This window comes from Nicotiana sylvestris, chromosome 7 (assembly GCF_000393655.2).
Source record: "Nicotiana sylvestris chromosome 7, ASM39365v2, whole genome shotgun sequence".
Lineage (NCBI taxonomy): Eukaryota > Viridiplantae > Streptophyta > Magnoliopsida > Solanales > Solanaceae > Nicotiana > Nicotiana sylvestris.
In genome coordinates, this window is record NC_091063.1 from 43,298,344 (window position 1) to 43,316,058 (window position 17,715).

Below are 17,715 nucleotides of genomic sequence, written 5' to 3' on the forward strand. Positions count from 1 at the left end.
AGTTTCCTTTAAATCAACCATACAAACTACCAAGTCATCTCTGGTTTGCTCAGAATCTCCTAATTCTATGGTCAAGGCATCATTATCATCTATAAGACTATGATAGGCATCAATTAATACATTTGCTAATGACATGAGTTTTTTAGGAGAGTGGGATTTCAGATTTCTCTGAACATCCCTGAAATTTACCTCATCATTGTCATCATCTTCATCATCATCTGATTGAGCCATCAAAGCAAATATTGAATCATATTCATTTGCTTCACTTTCAACTGCCATCATAGAACTATCACCTGCATCAGTTTCTTCTTCAGACTCACTGGAGGAATCTCCCCATGCTGCAAGATCTTGCTTCACAATATTATCAGCGGCGTTCTTTCTTTTGAAGCATTTGTCAGGAACCGGGTTTCTCTTGGCCCCTTTAGCAGGTTGTATTTGAAGTGTTCTTGCTTTAGGAGAAGACACTCTTTGATAAAGTGCCCTAGCTTTCCACATTTATGACAGAGGTCATAATTCTTTGGTCTACTGGAACTATCTCTCTTTAGTATCCCTCCATTCCTTCTGACCATTTTCTGAAATCTTTTGGTTAGTTAAGCCATGTCACAGTCTTCCTCACTTGAGTCATTTCCTTCAACTTTGAGTACGAAGTTTTTTTCCTTCTTTGGTTCTCTTCTTTCACTGTCCTTCTTCTTCTTCATCTCGTAAGTCTTAAGATTTCCAACTAGCTCATCTATGGTAAGGACCTGCAGATCCTTTGCTTCAGTGATGGCATTCACTTTACTTTCCCATGAGTCATGCAGAACCCTGAGAATTTTTCTCACGAGCTTGTTCCTAGGAATGATTTCACCGAGTGAGTGTAGCTCGTTTATGATGGAAGTGAATCTTGTGTGCATGTCTTGAATAGATTCATCGTCTTTCATCTTGAAGAGCTCATACTCAGTCTTGAGCTTATCCTTTATGTGTTGTTTACAAAGCGTCCCATATTTCCTTGATGGATTGACAAGCAGAGATCCTATTGTATTCATCAGGTCCTATGTCACACACCAAAATTTTCTTCGCACGAAATTTTTTCTCCACAACTTTCCTAGTCTTTGGCGTCGTCACTAGAGGATCTTCGACCTTCATTGTTGGAACATAAGGACCATCACATATAACATCCCACAACTCAGAATCTTCTGCCATGATAAAATTATGCATTCTTATCTTCCACCACCCATAGTATTACCCATTGAACCTGGGTGGTCTATACGTACACTGACCTTCTTCAAAATTTGGTGGAGCAGCCATAGGTAGGGGTGTCCGTCGGTCGGTACGGTACAGTATTTAGATATTTCGGTTTGGTATTTTTGGTATTCGGTTTCTTAAAATCCTATACCTATGTCGTACCTAATTAAATTCGGTATGGTTCGATTTTTCTCCTTTCGGTTTCGGTTTATTCGGTTCGGTAACTTCGCTTTATTTGGTTTGAATACCAACTAGTGTATAGAGCCATAGACTCCAATATTCTTAATTAAAATACTCAAAAATACAAAACTGAAAATGTTTGTTAACAAAAAATTTGTCCAAAACTAGCAAATATCTACCCAAATAGAGAAAATTGTACATAAAAGAATATTTGATCATTAAAAATGTCTTGTTACTTATTTAGAGTTAATTGATGAACTTAGAGAATAAAGAAAAGTAAAATTTTAGATTTTTTATATTTATGTTATAATTGATAATATATGTTTTGTGTAATATAATATATATTTCGGTACGGTATCGGTATTTCGATATTTTATTTTAAAATACCAAATACCATACCTAATACCAATTTTTTTTTAAAACTTAAGCCAAATACCATATCAAATACCGTATACCAAATACCAAAATTTTTGGTTTCGGTACGGTAATTCGGTATTTACCAAATTATGCACATCCCTAGCCGTAAGGATCCTTCCTAGGCGTTAGCCTGATAGAAAGAACCCACTCTGATACCAATTGATAGAATATATGAGTCCGCCAAACTATAGAGAGATCAGGTCCTCTATGGGTTTCTACTGAGAATGCTAATGAAACGGTAAGTAAATAAGACAGGGAGTTTTTACGTGGAAAAATCCCTGCTCAAGGGGATAAAAAACTACGACCTACACTGGTAGAATTTTAACTTCACTACTGAGCAAACTTTAGATTACAACCTATGCAATCTAGGAATTAAACTCTTGATCCCTCACTAACTTGTAAAACACCTATTACAAGCCACTTTGCAATACACCTATTACAAATGCTTCAACTCATGACTAACTCTAGTCACGACACAAACACTAAGGGTTTATGATTTTACATGAGGTTCCCAAGTAACGCTTCTAAATAAGCAAAGTATGAATTACAATGAAGAACAATTACAAAGTTACAACTCAACTAAGGACATACAAATTACTAGCTCTAGGAACTGGTCCGTAGTAGTGTTAAACTTTGCTCTTGATGCACTTGAGAATTGAATTCTTGAATGTCAGATCTTGAATGCTTGAGTGAATTCTCAAAGTGTTCAAGTGATGTTTTATTGTAATGTTTAATGTTAATACAACATGGATGACATCACTTGGTAAAACAAAAGAAAAGTGACTGCAGAACTGTGCTGCACTGTTTCTGTATACAGTGCAGGCAGTCACTTTCCAGCTGTAAATAGTTGACTTCGTACTGCTATCAGGGAAACACAAGGGTATCAGGTTCCTGTGTTGATTCCCTATCTTCTGAAGTTGTAGCAGTTCACATTAGCTGGAGTCTGTTGATTTGCGATGTGTACCAAGTGTGTCAGGTTCCTTATCTGGTTCTTTAACAGTAAGTTTGTTAGATCATCAAAACATAAAGCTAAGACATTGTTAACCCATCGGTGTGAGTCGAATCAGCATGCAGGACAGCGAAGCTTTGCACCATTGGACACAATAGCAGGAGCAGTGGTAATACTAGTTACTCTCTGCAAGTAGTTGTATTCTTAAGCCGCAATTGAGATTCCACTTACGTGCCCATGTTTTTTAAGTCCTGTAGAGGTGTTTTAGCTGGTGAAAGATGGGTTAATTTTATACTTGTTCTGGAAATTATATGCTACATGCACCAAATGAACCCATCACAAAAAGCGAACTCAAGAAGATCCAAAAGGCTGGGAACAATTTGATCAAGAAACTCCTTGGAAAAGGCTTAGATATCCCTGGTTGACCCAATTCTTTGAGCTCACTGGAAGTTTAAAACCGCGAAACCACTGGTGTGAAGTTTAGCTCTAGACCGTGAGAATTGGCTTATCTGAATTTAAGTTTCCAACTTGGCCGTGAGAATTGGCTTGATAGCCAGTTTATTCACACTGTACAACAGAAGATCTAGGTAAAAAAAAAAAAAAAAAGTTTGAATTGTTCTTAATAGAAAACATCTAGCAATGAAAAGGAGCAGACATTCTGGACTAGAGTTCCTTTTTGGTTTTGTTGATTTCTGAATTTCAGGTTGTTCCTAATCTTTTCTTAGTAAACGGGTTCTCTTTCTTCTTCAGCCCATGTTAGGCATTAGTTTATTGCCCTCAATTCTCATGATAATTGGTATAAATTTCATAAAGAATTTAGGTGCCTTATTTAGAACCAATACACTTCTGCAGACTTTATTGCGATTCTATTGGGACTTTTACATGACTACTCAGGCGGGTAAAAAAAATAACTGCATATATCAAATTTGCTCATTTAAAGAATATTACACAGCACAGTTTTGCATGTTGTATACCTTGGGGGAATAATATATAATATTAAGGTGTACAAAAGATATGTTCTTTTTGTTTTTTTGTTTTAAAAAAAGGTAGAAACAATTGCGTAACAACCTTCAACTCATTTACATTGTACTAATACGAATTTCCTAAAATATGTTCTCGCACTCAGATTTACAGGACCACATTCTTAGGTAGAAGATGTGCATTAATACGCCCTTCAAATGCCAACAAACATCATATTGGCTATGATTTCTTGAGCCAAATGGAATCGAATTCTGAATTAAAAAGTATTGACACTGGAGTCTGGATACTATTGCTTAAAGAAAGAGCTGCAGAAGTTGTGACAAACCGTTATGTTGGTGTCAAGAATTCACCCAAATAGCCGTCCACCTAATTTCTTAAACTAAAAATAGCCGACATATATATAATTTATGTATAATCTATGTATACCGGTTAGAAAATTAAACAATTAATCATACCGGCTATTTATGTAACCTTAAAAGATACATAATTTTGTAGTTTGATGATATGCAATTGCAGTTGATTCAAAGGCAGTTAGAAAGGCAGGATAACTCATTACCGGCCTAAACTTGCATCAATTATTTAGGGCACAACTAAATTTACCTAATCCCAATTGTCCTTGATCAATTTGACTATTTGATAGCTTTAAGTGAATAAAAATGAAAAATCAACTAAACGTTACGCAATCATAATTCTACCCATGCAGTCAACATGGCTATATGGAGTTGACTCAGTTCCATAAGGCGCAGATGGCGGCGATTCTCTATCCGTCCAATCTCTTTTCCCTTTAAAAATTCGATCGGATCACATTTTCAATCTTAGCCTGCGTTTTTAATTATCCACAATGGCTATCCACAACGTTTTTTTAATAAAATCTATTCATTAGACTTTTACTTCCATTACAAAACGCTATTCGGCATTGCAACATAGAACCAGTAGTGGTGGAAATCTTTGATCTTGTCGAGTATGCCTGGCGGACAGATCGCCATTTTTAATGAATGAGTAAAAAGAAAATGGATATTAATTAATGAAGAATATACCATAAGAAAGCAACTTGCATGGCTCAATAGGTTACTATCACGTTAGATTATTAACATTACGAACTGCCTCCGTGTCTTACAAATAACGTGTGTATGTATGTGTAAATAAAATAATTTACGAGCTTGAGCTTGAGCCAACTAATTTGTGAACGAATTTTTTCATACATCGGAAAAATAATATTAGAAAGCTTATTGCGCCAAAAATGTATAGGTCTTATTTTAAAAAAAACATAGTAGTAACTTATAGATCATAGCAATCCAAATTGGCGGTTCCGGTTTATAGGCGAGATTTTGATATAGGGGTCGAAATGGAATTCCGAGAATGACAGTAGCTTCGTTGTGTCATTTGGGATGTGTGTGCAAAATTTTAGGTCATTCGGAAGAGATTTGATAGACTTTTTGATCGAAAGCATGATTTAAGAGTTCCTAGAATTCTTAGGCTTGAATCCCCTGTTAAATTAGTTATTTGATGTTGTTGTGAGCGTCCCGAGATTTTGAACAAGTTTGAACGATGTCACGGGATGTGTTGGTGCAATTGATTTGGAATTCCAGGAGTTCCGGGTAGGTTACTGGATGTTTTAGGCCAAAATCATAGTTGTAGCAGGTCCAGAAGGGTTGCAGGCCTCGGAACCCACCCGCGCGGACCGCACAAAAGGAAGTGCGGCCGCGGTATGTGCTGCGCGGACCGCACAAAATGAAGTACGGCCGCGGTGGTTTTGTGCGGACCGCGGTGGTTCTATGCTGACCGCGGAGGCTGAGATCTGAGGAGTACTCTATAAATACGAGGTTTTGGGTTTTATTTAATATTTTGACCTAGAGAGCTCGGATTTTGGCGATTTTTCGAAGGTTTTTTCAAGAAAATTCATCGGGGTAAGTGATTCTAACTCAGATTTGGCTAGAGTACATGAATCTATCATTGAATTCATCATTTAATTCATGATTTGGGATGGAATTTGGGAAGAAAATTGTGAAACCTTTCAAAAATATAAAATGATGATTTGAAGGACCAAATGGTATCGGAATTGGATAAAATTGGTATGCTTAGACTCGTGAGGGTATGGGGATTCTGAAAATGTAAATTTTACCCGATTCCGAGACGTGGGACCAGGGCTCGGGTTTTGCTAATTTCAGGATTTTTGATATTTTTCGAATGTTTTCGCTTGGGCTTTGTTCCCTTAGCATATTGTGACGTATTCATTCTGATTTTGGATAGATTCGATGTGCGTGGAGGCCGATTCGAGGGGCAAAGGCGTCGCGAGCTAGAGAATTAGCCGGTTCGAGGTGAGTAATGGTTGTAAATGATGTCCTGAGGGTTTGAAACCCCGGATTGCACATCGTAGTGCTATATTGAGGTGAGACACGCGCTGGATGATGAGCGTGGGGTTTTTTACTACTGGGGATTGTGACTTGGTTCGTCCCGATTGATGATTTTACCGCGTCGTTGATTGAAATTTATTTGTTATCATCACAATTTGAGCTGATTGCCATATTTGGGCTTCGTGCCAACTATTTGAACCCTTCGGAGATTTTTATCACTAATTCTTTACTGCTTTGACCTATTATTTGAACTCAGTCATGTTGATGTTTACTGTTTTACAAACTCAGTCACTTTTACTCAGATTTGAAAACTTATATGATATTTCTAAATGATGCTTGGGGATGAGAACTACTGTTTTACTAATGCCCAAGGGGCTTGTGATAATTTTCGGACTGAGTAAGGCTGAGGGCCATATATGAGGATATGTTGATTGATGTGAGGCCGAGTGCCGAGTGATGTGAGGACGAGTACCGAGTGATGATGCCACGAGGTGGCTTGATATAGTGCTTGGGCCGTAAGGGGCCCATCCGGAGTTTGCACACCCACAGTGAGCGTGGGTACCCATTATAATCTGAGAGTGAGCCCGAGGGGCTGATACTGTTCTGAGTGATTGATACTGAGCCCGAGGGGCTGATACTATTCTGAGAGTGAGCCCGAGGGGCTGATACTGTTCTGAGTGATTGATACTGAGCCCGAGGGGCTGATACTATACTGAGAGTGAGCCCGAGGGGCTGATACTATACTGAGAGTGAGCCTGAGGGGCTAATACTATTCTGAGCGATTAATACTGTGTTCGAGGGGCGGATTTCCACTTGTTATTTACCTGTTAAATTACCTGCTTTACTTGTTTTAAAAAGGGATATCATTTGATTTCTTCACTGATTTACTGCTTTAAGTAATTTTACTGCTTGATATGGAATTGCTTTGTGCCTTTACGTGTTTTCATACTTTCAGCCATTATTTATAATTATTACTCACTGAGTCGGAGTACTCACATTACTCCCTGCACCATGTGTGCAGATTCAGGCATCGCAGAGTCTGCTCCTGAGTGCTGATTCTCCTAGTCCAGGCAGTGATTTGGAGACTACGAGGTAGTTGTTGGCGTTCGCAGCCCCGTGCCTCCCTTATCTTATCATTTTCATGTTTTTAGAACTATTGTATCATATTTAGTGTTCAGTAGACTTGTATCCAGATTTTCTAGTTGCTCATGACTTGTGACACCCCGGTTTGGGCTGTGTCGGGATGGTTTCTACTGTTGTTATCGTTAATTCCGCAAATTACGGTTATTATATCATGTTTTAGGACTACTTATGGTATTTAACTGTTTAAAAGAGGTGGTCTATTTTGGTCTGGCTGGCTTTGTCTTCCAATGGAGAATTGTCCTCCAATGGAGATTAGGAACGATATGGGGGTTCGTGTGTATATGGAGACAAAAAAGGAGAATAAAAACTTAGATCGTATCTGTTATGTATAAGTGTACGAGATTTTAATATGGAATTGACTATTACCATTGAGAACACAAGTGCAGGTTTGTTATGTTTTAAATTCTATGGAAGTCTGATTTTACGGTAATATCTATAAAATTCCCACATTTATCTACAAATAAACTACACATCAGTTTTAGGATGTATAAAGCAATATTGTTTTCATGATTATCTACAAAATTACTATATTTATACTACAATTAAACTACAATCTATGTTTCTAAAATGTTGACTACAAAATTTTTCTCTTCATCTACAAATTTTCTACAAAAATTCTACAAATATACTACAAATCAGTTTAAGTATGTATAAAGCAGTATTATTTGTAAGGGTATCTACATATTAATACATTTATACTACAATTAAACTACAATCTATGTGGAAAAAAATGTTGACTACAAAATTTTCTCTCATCTACAATTTATCTACAAAGATTCTACAAAATTGTAATGATACTGTTTATCTTTATTTTCATGCAGGTTCGTCTGGGACAATAAAGTTACTTGATATGTCAGCCTCTCCCGTCATAGAGGAATATCAAAGTGAAATAATAACTGAAGGTACACAAAGTGTTATCGAAGAAGGACAAGTGTATCAAGACAAGCAAACAATTGCAATTGTAATGAAGCACTATTCTGTCATGCACAAGTACCAATTCGGGATTAAAAGATCTAGCCACAGAAGGTATGAATATATTAATGGTGAAAATATCATTATAAACAGTATTTTCCTTGTGATATTTGTTTTTCAAACATTGTAGATGAAAAGTAGTTATATTGTATAGTGTGCTACTTTATGTTAAAACAGTCCTTTTGTTACATCTACATTGATAACATGTATTATAAATGTATTTTTTTGTAGCTACTGGCTTATATGCGTTGGAGAAAACTGTAATTGGCACTTCAAGACAACATCAATTAATGATTCTGCAATGTTCAAGGTCAGGAGTTTCAACCGACAACACACATGTACCTTAATGGACGATACATTCATACAATGCAAACGTACTGCAGTTGTAGTTGGTAGCATGGTCATTCCAAAGTATTATGATCCTAAGACAGTTTACACACCAAAGGACATACAAACTGACATGTTGTCCCAACACGGAGTGAACCTAAGCTACATGCAAGTATGGAGAGCAAAGGAAAAGGCTTTACAGTTTTTGAGAGGTCATCCGGCTGACTCCTACAGCAAATTACCAAAATATTTTTATATTCTTGAGAAGACTTATCCTGGTTTAGTTGTTAAATTGAAGAAGGCAGCAGATGAATGCTTCTTATATGCATTTGTTGCTCTTTGTACATCAATAAGTGGTTGGGAATATTATAGACCAGTAGTAGTGGTTGATGGGACATTCTTAAAGTCAGCCTACAGAGGGATTATGCTGACAGCAAGCACAATGGATGCAGCAGGTAAAATTGTAGTTATTTTGTAGGCGATTTATAAATTGTAGATACTTTGTAGATATATTGTAGTTTATATGTATTTGTGTTTTTATATGCATTTTCAAAACTGCCAGTTAATTATTTTTTGACTAATAATGTAGGTAAAATATTGCCTTTGGCATATGTTGTGGTTGATTCGGAAAATGACGCATCGTGGAAGTGGTTTTTTGAGCAATTCAAGCAAGCATATGGTGAAAGAACTTCAATGTGTGTTGTTTTAAATAGGAATGAGAGTATCTTGAAGGCAACATCAATTGTCTATCCGGGCATGCCACACTACTCTTGCATGTGGCATATTTGGACAAATATAAGGGCAACATTCGAGAAGGGTCATCTACAATTAAATGAATTGTACTTTGCTACAGCACGGTCATACACTCTGGATGAGTTTAATGAAAGGATGTCGAAAATTGAAGAGATAGACCCGCGTGTTAAATCATACCTCTATAATATTGGCTATCATAGATGGTCAAGAGTACATGCAACGGTGAATACAACTTGGACTATGACATCAAACATTGTAGAGTCGTTGAATGTTGTAATAAAAGATGCAAGAGAGCTGCCAATATTTGACCTATTAGAGTATATGAGGACACTTCTTGAACGTTGGACGAACGAGAGGTTATTGAAGGCAAAGGGTACTTTCACATTCCTTGGGTCCAAATTCAACAAAGAATTAGAGAACAACAGCACATTATCTCAGAAACTTAGGGTAAGATCTATTTATTTGGTGCAGAAAAATAATATTTTAATAAACAATATTTTCATATTGTAGATAAATTGTAGTTAATTTGTAGATTGTAGATAAGTTGTAGATAATCTATTTTTATGATTGTAAATATTTTTCTTTCTGTTTGTTATGTAATTATCGGTGAGCTTCAACAGATCATATCCATACTGTGATAGATGGTGTGAAGCGGTACATTGTGTGTCTTGAAAACAAGAAATGTAGTTGTGGTCAGTTCCAACTTGATGAACTTCCATGTGCGCATGCTTTGGCAGTTTTAAGGCACAGGAATGAAACTTATGAAAACTATTGCTCTCCGTATTACACAAAGGAGAGCCTACTGCGTACGTATGAAATACCAGTAAATCCCCTTCCTGATGAAAGCAAATGGAATGTGCCACAACATCTATATGATGAAGTAGTAAATCCACCTACGGGAGAGAAAAGGTAGCCAGGAAGACCTCAAAAGGAAAGATACAAAACATATGATGAACTAAAGTCAAAGAAGTACAAGGTGTCATGTGCCAACTGTGGAGGTGAAGGGCATAACAAAAGATTTTGCAAGAATGCGCCCAAAAAGAAATAAATATCATGTAGTTAGAATAGTATTTCAAAATAATTGTTAGTGTGTTCAAGTTAACAGAATTTTGTGTGTAATCGTTTAAGTTTTTAAAGATCATAATGTAGTTAATTTCAATTTGTTTCTGTGTTTTTAACATGTTTTTCTGTATTGTGTCAAGCATATACCTCCATTTTTGACATTCTGTTTATAGCAGTTAATATTTATTATCTACAATATAACTACAAGTTAAAAAAATTAATTTAACTTGATCTGACAGTTATATACAGAAATTAAATACAACTGGAGGTATTCCCTACAAATTATATACATATTCAACTATAAAATTATATATAATCTCAACATTCAGTGTTTCCAGATTGTAGATAATTTGAAGTTTTTTTGTAGATAAATTGTATTCTAACAACATAATAACTACATTTAAGATAATGAAGAACAAGTGCTGTAAATATTAAACAACTGGATATAAAACCACCAAGTTATTTTCAAGTGAACTACTACACTGGATAGAAATTAACAAAACAAAAGGTCTGCTACAATAACAACACAAATGAATTGTTCAGAAAGTTGTGTACTATACTTCTCCTACAAACTAGCATCAACTAAATTACATATACATGACACTACTTCTTCTTTCTCTGGACTCTTATTTTCTCATTCAATGCAGGTGCACCCTTCCTCCTTACTAGTATGCCTGTAACCTCACTTTCACTGATTGACCCATCTTCCTGCTTCTTTGTTGCTAGTCCCATAGGAGCGCTCCATAGCGTCTACGATATTGGTCAATATCAGAAAGGTCTTCTGCGGGAATTGACAAATCTCCCAGGCTAACATACTCCGCAAAGGCAGCAACAAATACACTACAATCGCCGCAGAACACATTTTTTTTTAAATATTTACCAAATGATTAGAAATAAAAAGAGAATTAAATGCATAGAAAGAGAGAATAGATTTTTTACAGTGACCCTTCTTTTTACTGTGGAATCTCTCCAACGATCCACTGAATGTTAAGAGGGTTGGTAACAAGTTTCTCGATGTATGCCTTTGTATTCTTGAAGTTAATGTCTTTACGCTTCCCATAGAAACCAGTGCATGACAAATACAAAAGGATAATAACAGAGAACTTTTCGGCACAGTATTCAACAACTTGATGGTTGCATGAAGAGACCATGGAATCATACGCATAAAGTTGTCTGTCTGCAATGTCGAAAACGACTAACACCCAATAGAATTTTCTACAATATTGACGGGCATGATGACATAGTCAACTTCATCCCATGCAACATTGGCAAGTAGTCTATACCCCAAAATATATTCTGCAACAACATCTTGGGGTTTAATAACCGAATACTTCTTTTGTGGAAGTGAATTTATGAACTTTTCATAAATTTGTTCTATCCTGGTCTTGAACAAATAATCCGTTGTGGTAAACCTGGTCTTGTTATTGGAGCCATACTTGCCTCTTTTCCTCAAGTAATACATTAAAACATCAATGTGCTGAAACCAAAAATAGTTGGCATATAAACAACAAGTCAACTTCAAATAATCTACATAAAACTACATTATAACTACAATTTACTGCAAAACAAAACAAAAAATCTATAATGATGTCTAAAAATAGCTCTACAATTTAAACTACAAGGTCAACTTCAAATAATCTAAAAATAACTACAATTTATCAACAGTTACTGGGCAAACATGTAACACAGTATCTACAATCATGTCTACATTATATCTACATTTTATACTACAATTAATCTTGTAATGTTCTATATAAACTACAAAATAACTACAATTATACTACAAATAGGAAATACAGCAACAAACTATTTTGTCCACAAAATATATATAGAATTTATACTATAAATAATCTTCAAATATGATACATAATCTGAAACCTAAATACAATTACACTAGATACAAGAAAGACAACATTTACAATCATATCTACAATTTATACTACAAGTCATCTTCATATATTATAGATATCTATAACATAACTACAATTAAACTACAAAACAGAAGACAAAATATCTACAAATCATATCTTGGGAATAGACTCCTTGATCCGAGTCATTGAGGACTTGTCCGGGGTGAGCCAGGGAAAAGAACCATTCCTTCTTATCAACCTTTTCCACTCCAAGGTCTAACCAAGGCTTAATTTGGTTATCCTTTATGGAAAACGGAGCCTTCCTCCTATAACAACAAATAAATGTCAAAAAAAATTATAGATTGAATTAGATATGTAAAAGATAAATGCTGAAATGCAAGTGTCAAACTATGCATTCATACCTCTTTGAACCTTTGTCGCTACAGTGGTATAACCACTTGTTGAAGTTATCTAAAACCTCTGGATCTACATCTTCACCAATAACAGTAGTAAAAGGGTGCTTGAGGTAGAAAATTTTAGGTCCAACTGAGTCCCCAGAACTGTATAGAGGGATAAATGGTGATCGGGCATGCTTTTCCGGATGCCTTGTTCTTCCCGGATGCATAGGTATTGCATCATCTTGTATGGGCTCGCCAAACTTAACCAACTGGGATAAGTTGTCAGGCAACTCAAAATCATCTAGTGTGACCCCCTTCTTCTCAACTTCTGATCCTTCTGAATCACCTAGATCCACATACTGTGCATCTGCACCTTCTTTGTCATGTTCCTCAATAACCTGTTCTGTCTGAGCTGCTACTGTCACTCCGTGAATTGGGGACTGTGCATTGATATCTTCCATCAATGTAACACAATTCATATCTTACTTAACAAGAATGTTAAAATTTATAAACAACAAGAAAATATCGCTGAATGACAGTATGATACCTGCTTTGTCTTCATCAGCTGCAACTTGAAAATGTGTATATAAATCACCATGTGCTGGAAGATTTTCTTGACCAACTACACCTCAACATGCTCTGTTTTATAATTAAAAATGGTAAATAATACTGGATAATGGTGGCTTGAAAGTTGTAGCATATGTGTATCAAAATTATAAATAATTTGTGGATAAGTGTAGATATGTTGTATATACACCGACACAAATTGTAGATACTTTGTAGGTATTTTGTAGATACTTATTTTGCTGGTACTGACCTGCACTTGTTCCCCAATATTGAACTGAAAATGCTGATTGTTCAAGTCTTTTTGTTGGTCATTATTTTTTGTTGAACTGCCAGCATACTGAATGTTTTATGTTAGTTTGTATATATTTTTTCATATGTCTAAATTGTTTTGCTATAAAAATAAAAGTCAGATCTTACCTTTGCATCATCTTGCACATTTCTACTGTTTATCATTTGCAAAACAGTCTGCATATACTCATTTATAAACCCTCGAAGGCTATCGAGTTCTACAAAGACAGCTTTCCTAAAATCTTCAAGCTTTCCATCAACCTACAAGTTACAATATAGTAAGTTGTTAACTTCATAATATGTCCTAACATACATTCAAAAACATATGCGATTATATATATATATATATCAGAATTTACAAATTTGTAGATATTTTGTAGACAGTTTATGAAATGTAGATATATTGTAGTTTATATGTATTACCTGCTCAATTCCTTTTTCTAATTTTATGATCTTCTTAGCAATAGACTCTTTGTCCTCTTCTCCATCTGTTTGTTTGGGTTCCAACGTAGGAGGATCAGCATTGGGAACCTCAGATGTTTGTTCACCTTCTTGAACTTTGTACTCAATATTGTCGGGCAAATTCAGCACTGCAATCTCTTCTCCAGATTCACCTATGTTGGTAAACTGAATGAGGAAAAATAAATTAGTTTGATCAAGGCAGAAAATGTAGATATTTTGAAGGTAAATGTATAATCATAAAAAATGAAACTTTACCTTTATCCACTCAGGCTTTATCATCTCCTCTTCAAAGACAGCTAACCAAATCTGCCCCTTACTAGCTGACCATCTTAGTATGCAAGGTATTGAGCTAGAACACCTCGTAGCTAGATCAGTGCTGACAGTAGAGCAACACTCATAAAGCCATACTTGCAATGCTAGTGAGCATCCCCATATGAGATAAGAATGTACATACGGATTTAGTTTGTGCCTAACAGATTCCATGATCGCCTATGGATTTCTAAGCCTAATTCTTCATCTTTGTGTTGTTCTTCTCGAAACCCTAATTTCTTCCTTCTGAACTTCTTAGATCTGTACATATCTGATAGGGTTTGGACCTATTTCATATGAGTTTTGCAAGAACCGTCTGATTTTCGAATGATTTTCCATTTTTTCTAAACTAGGATTTCCCGAAAATTTCTTTCTCCAAAACGTTTGATAACTTTGTATGTATAATCTTCTATTTCTTATGTGTTTTAATCGATTTCGTGATGGTTTGCTTTAACCCTAACTAGTTTATGCTAAAAACCCTAATTTTTTCAACGATTTGTTTGGCTTCTGAGTTACTTGTGTATCGACTTTGTTTTATGCTTTGGTTCCTGTGATTTTTCTTTAGCCCAATTAGATGTCTTGAGAGCTGTATCCTGATATGTCTCTACTAAGGTTCTTGGTTCGACTCCTTACTAATTCTATGTGTCTATATTCATGTTTTGCCCATTCATGATAAACCTATTTTTCCCCCTTAAATAAGTGTTGATTTGAATTCTTGATTTATCAATTTGTTTCCTGACTATTCCTTTCTTGCCTTATTTGAAATTGTCTGCGACACTTACTAGCCCTTTACGTAATTTTCTCCTTAATTAAACCCTTGACTATTCTTAGGTTCTTATTTTTGGTTTGATTTGAACTCTTTTCCTTAATAAAACCTTTGATTCTTACTTCCTCATTCAGTTTGATTGAACTTCTTGCCTTAATTAGTTTTCTCTTGCCTTATTTGAATCAACGATGTTACTTGTTGATTCATACTAATTGTTTCCTTAATTGAACTATTGATTCACCCCTAATTATGTAACGACCCGACCGGTCGTTTTGAGCTTTTGCACTTTGCCAGTTCTCGGGCATGAATTGCCCCATGTGAAGTATCATGACTTATGTAAATCGTCATTTTTGGTTTTCAGGGTAATCAGAGTGAATTTGGAAGAACAGTTCTCAATTTAAAGCTTGAAATTTAAAAGGGTTTGACCAAGGTTTGACTTGTTTGTATATGACCTCAGATTAGAACTTTTATGATTTGGTTAGCTCCTTTAGGTGATTTGGGACTTAGGAACGTGATCGGAATGCATTTTGGAAGTCCGTGGAAGGTTTAGGCTTGAATTGGCGAAATTGAAATTTTGGCATTTTTCGGTTGATAGGTGGGATTTTGATATAGAGGTCGGAATGGAATTTCGGAATTTGCAGTAGTTCCATTGTGGAATTTTAGATATGTGTGCAAAATTTCAGGTCATTCGGACGTTGTTTGGCATACTTTTCGATCGAAAGCGTAATTCGGAAGATTTTGGAAGCTTAGGCTTGAATCCGATGTGTTTTGGGTGACTCGATGTTATTTGAGGTGTTTTGAAGAATGGTAGAAGTTTGAATGGTGGTATGTGACTTGTTTGTGCTTTGGTTGAGGTCCCGGGGCCCTCGGGGCGATTCTGGATGGGTGACGGAAGAATTGGAATTGAGTTTTTGCAGCTGAAGCATTTGTTTTCTGTCATAATCGCACCTGTGGTTGGGAGGCGGTAGATGCGATGATCGTAGAAGCGGAAGGCGGCTGTAGATGCGGCCAAGAGGAAGTTCTTCAGGAACCGCAGAAGCAGTGAAGTGGGCGCATATGCGGTAGCGCAGGTGCGAGTTTTTAACCGGAGATGCGGTAATTGGCAATTTAATGAAAACCGCAGATGTGGTGGTTTTGGTTGCAGAAGCGATACCGCAGAAGCGGGAAATGGACCACAGGTGCGAAAATGCCTAGGTCAGAAAGTATATTATTCCTTTGCAGAATTTTGCTGAGTTTTCCATTTTGAAGACGGGAAGTGAGCTAGGGCAGTGAATTCAAGGGAAAATCGAAGAGAATCAGTTGGGCAAATTCCCTGAGCTTCATTACTCATGTTTATGATCATTTTTTCATTGTTTAATCATGGTATTAGTGAAAATTAAGGAAGAAAATTGAAGGATTAGGGCTTGAGATTAAAAGAGCTTTGACCTGGGAGGATGATGATTCTATTGATATTAATTTTGTCAGATTCCGAGACGTGGGACCGGGGGCCGGGTTAGAGAAATTTCGGGATTTTTGATGTAGATTGGATATTTTCGAGTGGGCTTTGTTCCCTTCACATATTTTAATGGTTATGTGCTGATTGTGGGTAGATTTGGAGCATCCGAAGGTTGATTCGTGAGGGAAAAGGCATCGCAGGCTAGAGTTTGGACTAGATCGAGGGGAGTAATGATTGTAAATGATGTTCTGAGGGTATGAAACCCCGGATTTGCACATTGTTGTACTATATTGAGGTGACGCACATGCTAGATGACTAGCGTGGGGTCGTGCACTGTTGGGGATTGTGACTTAGTCTGTCCCGAATGACTGTTTTATCGCGTATTTGATTGAAAAGTTTTTGCTATCATCATGTTTTGGGCTGAATGCAATATTTGGGTTTCGTGCCAACTATTTGAACCCTTATGGGATTTTTATTGATATTTCTTCACTGTTTTGACTTTATACTTAAACTCAGTCATGCTATATTTTACTATTTTTTCATAACTCAGCCATGTTTACTCTGCTTTAACACTTAAATGATATTTGGGGCTGAGCACTATGTTTTACTGTTGTCCAAGTGGCTGTGAGATTCTGGCTGAGTAAGGCCGAGGCCTATGTTGTGAGGAAACAGTGGTACTGATTATGATTATGAGGTCGAGGGCCTGAGATTTATATGCCATGAGATGGCTTGTTGATATGAGGTCGAGGGCCTAGTGATGATGCCACGAGATAGCTTGATATTGCGCTTGGGCCGTAAGGGGCCCCTCCAGGAGTCTGCACACCCCCAGTGCGCGCAGGTACCCATTGTGATGTGAGATATAGCCCGAGGGGCTGGTATTGTTGACATTGTGCCCGAGGGGCAATCCTTTATGTCCTTATCTGTCTTATTTGTCTGTCATTTACCTGCTTACTTGTTAAAAAGGCATTTCATGAAGTTTGAACTGAATTAAAATTACTTTATACATTATCACTGCTTCACTATTTTTACTGGCTTTTACTACTTTCGTATAGCCTACAATGTGCCTTACGTGATTTTTTGCTTTCAATCTTTCTTTATGATTATTACTCACTGAGTTGGAGTACTCACTTTACTCCCTACACCCCGTGTGCAGGTTCAGGCATTGTTGATACTGTCAGCGAGGGTTGAGAGCTCCCGGCAGATTTCGGAGTTCACGAGGTAGCTGCTTGGCGTCCATAGTACCGTGCTTCTACCCCTTTATCTCATTTCTCCCTCTTT

At 36.6% G+C, this 17,715-nt stretch overlaps 2 protein-coding genes across 2 annotated transcripts; one reads left to right on the forward strand and one right to left on the reverse strand.

The window, feature by feature from the left end:
• The first annotated feature begins 7,597 nt into the window (after positions 1-7,597).
• LOC104246480 (uncharacterized) lies at positions 7,598-11,173 on the forward strand. Its single transcript, XM_070151484.1, has 5 exons — positions 7,598-7,634; positions 8,070-8,274; positions 8,452-9,002; positions 9,137-9,673; positions 11,010-11,173. The coding sequence occupies exons 1-5, from the start codon at positions 7,598-7,600 to the stop codon at positions 11,171-11,173; spliced, it is 1,494 nt and encodes a 497-aa protein (XP_070007585.1).
• A 142-nt stretch (positions 11,174-11,315) lies between these two features.
• LOC138873051 (uncharacterized) lies at positions 11,316-14,410 on the reverse strand. The gene is made up of 8 exons (XM_070151485.1): positions 14,183-14,410; positions 13,889-14,092; positions 13,595-13,726; positions 13,428-13,514; positions 12,635-13,050; positions 12,472-12,538; positions 11,646-11,839; positions 11,316-11,535 (listed from the first exon to the last, which is right to left on the reverse strand). Exons 1-8 carry the CDS (start codon positions 14,408-14,410, stop codon positions 11,316-11,318), a joined length of 1,548 nt encoding a protein of 515 aa, XP_070007586.1.
• Between the last annotated feature and the right edge of the window lie 3,305 nt (positions 14,411-17,715).

What these genes read in the sequence shown, in the direction of transcription:
- LOC104246480 (XM_070151484.1), top strand. Translation starts at nt 7,598, where the DNA reads ATGGAATTGACTATTACCATTGAGAACACAAGTGCAG. An exon ending in AAAAGATCTAGCCACAGAAG is followed by an intron (nt 8,275 to 8,451) that starts GTATGAATATAT and finishes ATTTTTTTGTAG; the next exon opens with CTACTGGCTTATATGCGTTG. An exon ending in GAGGTTATTGAAGGCAAAGG is followed by an intron (nt 9,674 to 11,009) that starts GTACTTTCACAT and finishes CATTCAATGCAG; the next exon opens with GTGCACCCTTCCTCCTTACT.
- LOC138873051 (XM_070151485.1), bottom strand. Translation starts at nt 14,410, where the DNA reads ATGGAATCTGTTAGGCACAAACTAAATCCGTATGTACATTCTTATCTC. An exon ending in TAAAGCCTGAGTGGATAAAG is followed by an intron (nt 14,093 to 14,182) that starts GTAAAGTTTCAT and finishes TTCCTCATTCAG; the next exon opens with TTTACCAACATAGGTGAATC. An exon ending in ATGTGCAAGATGATGCAAAG is followed by an intron (nt 13,515 to 13,594) that starts GTAAGATCTGAC and finishes TAAAACATTCAG; the next exon opens with TATGCTGGCAGTTCAACAAA.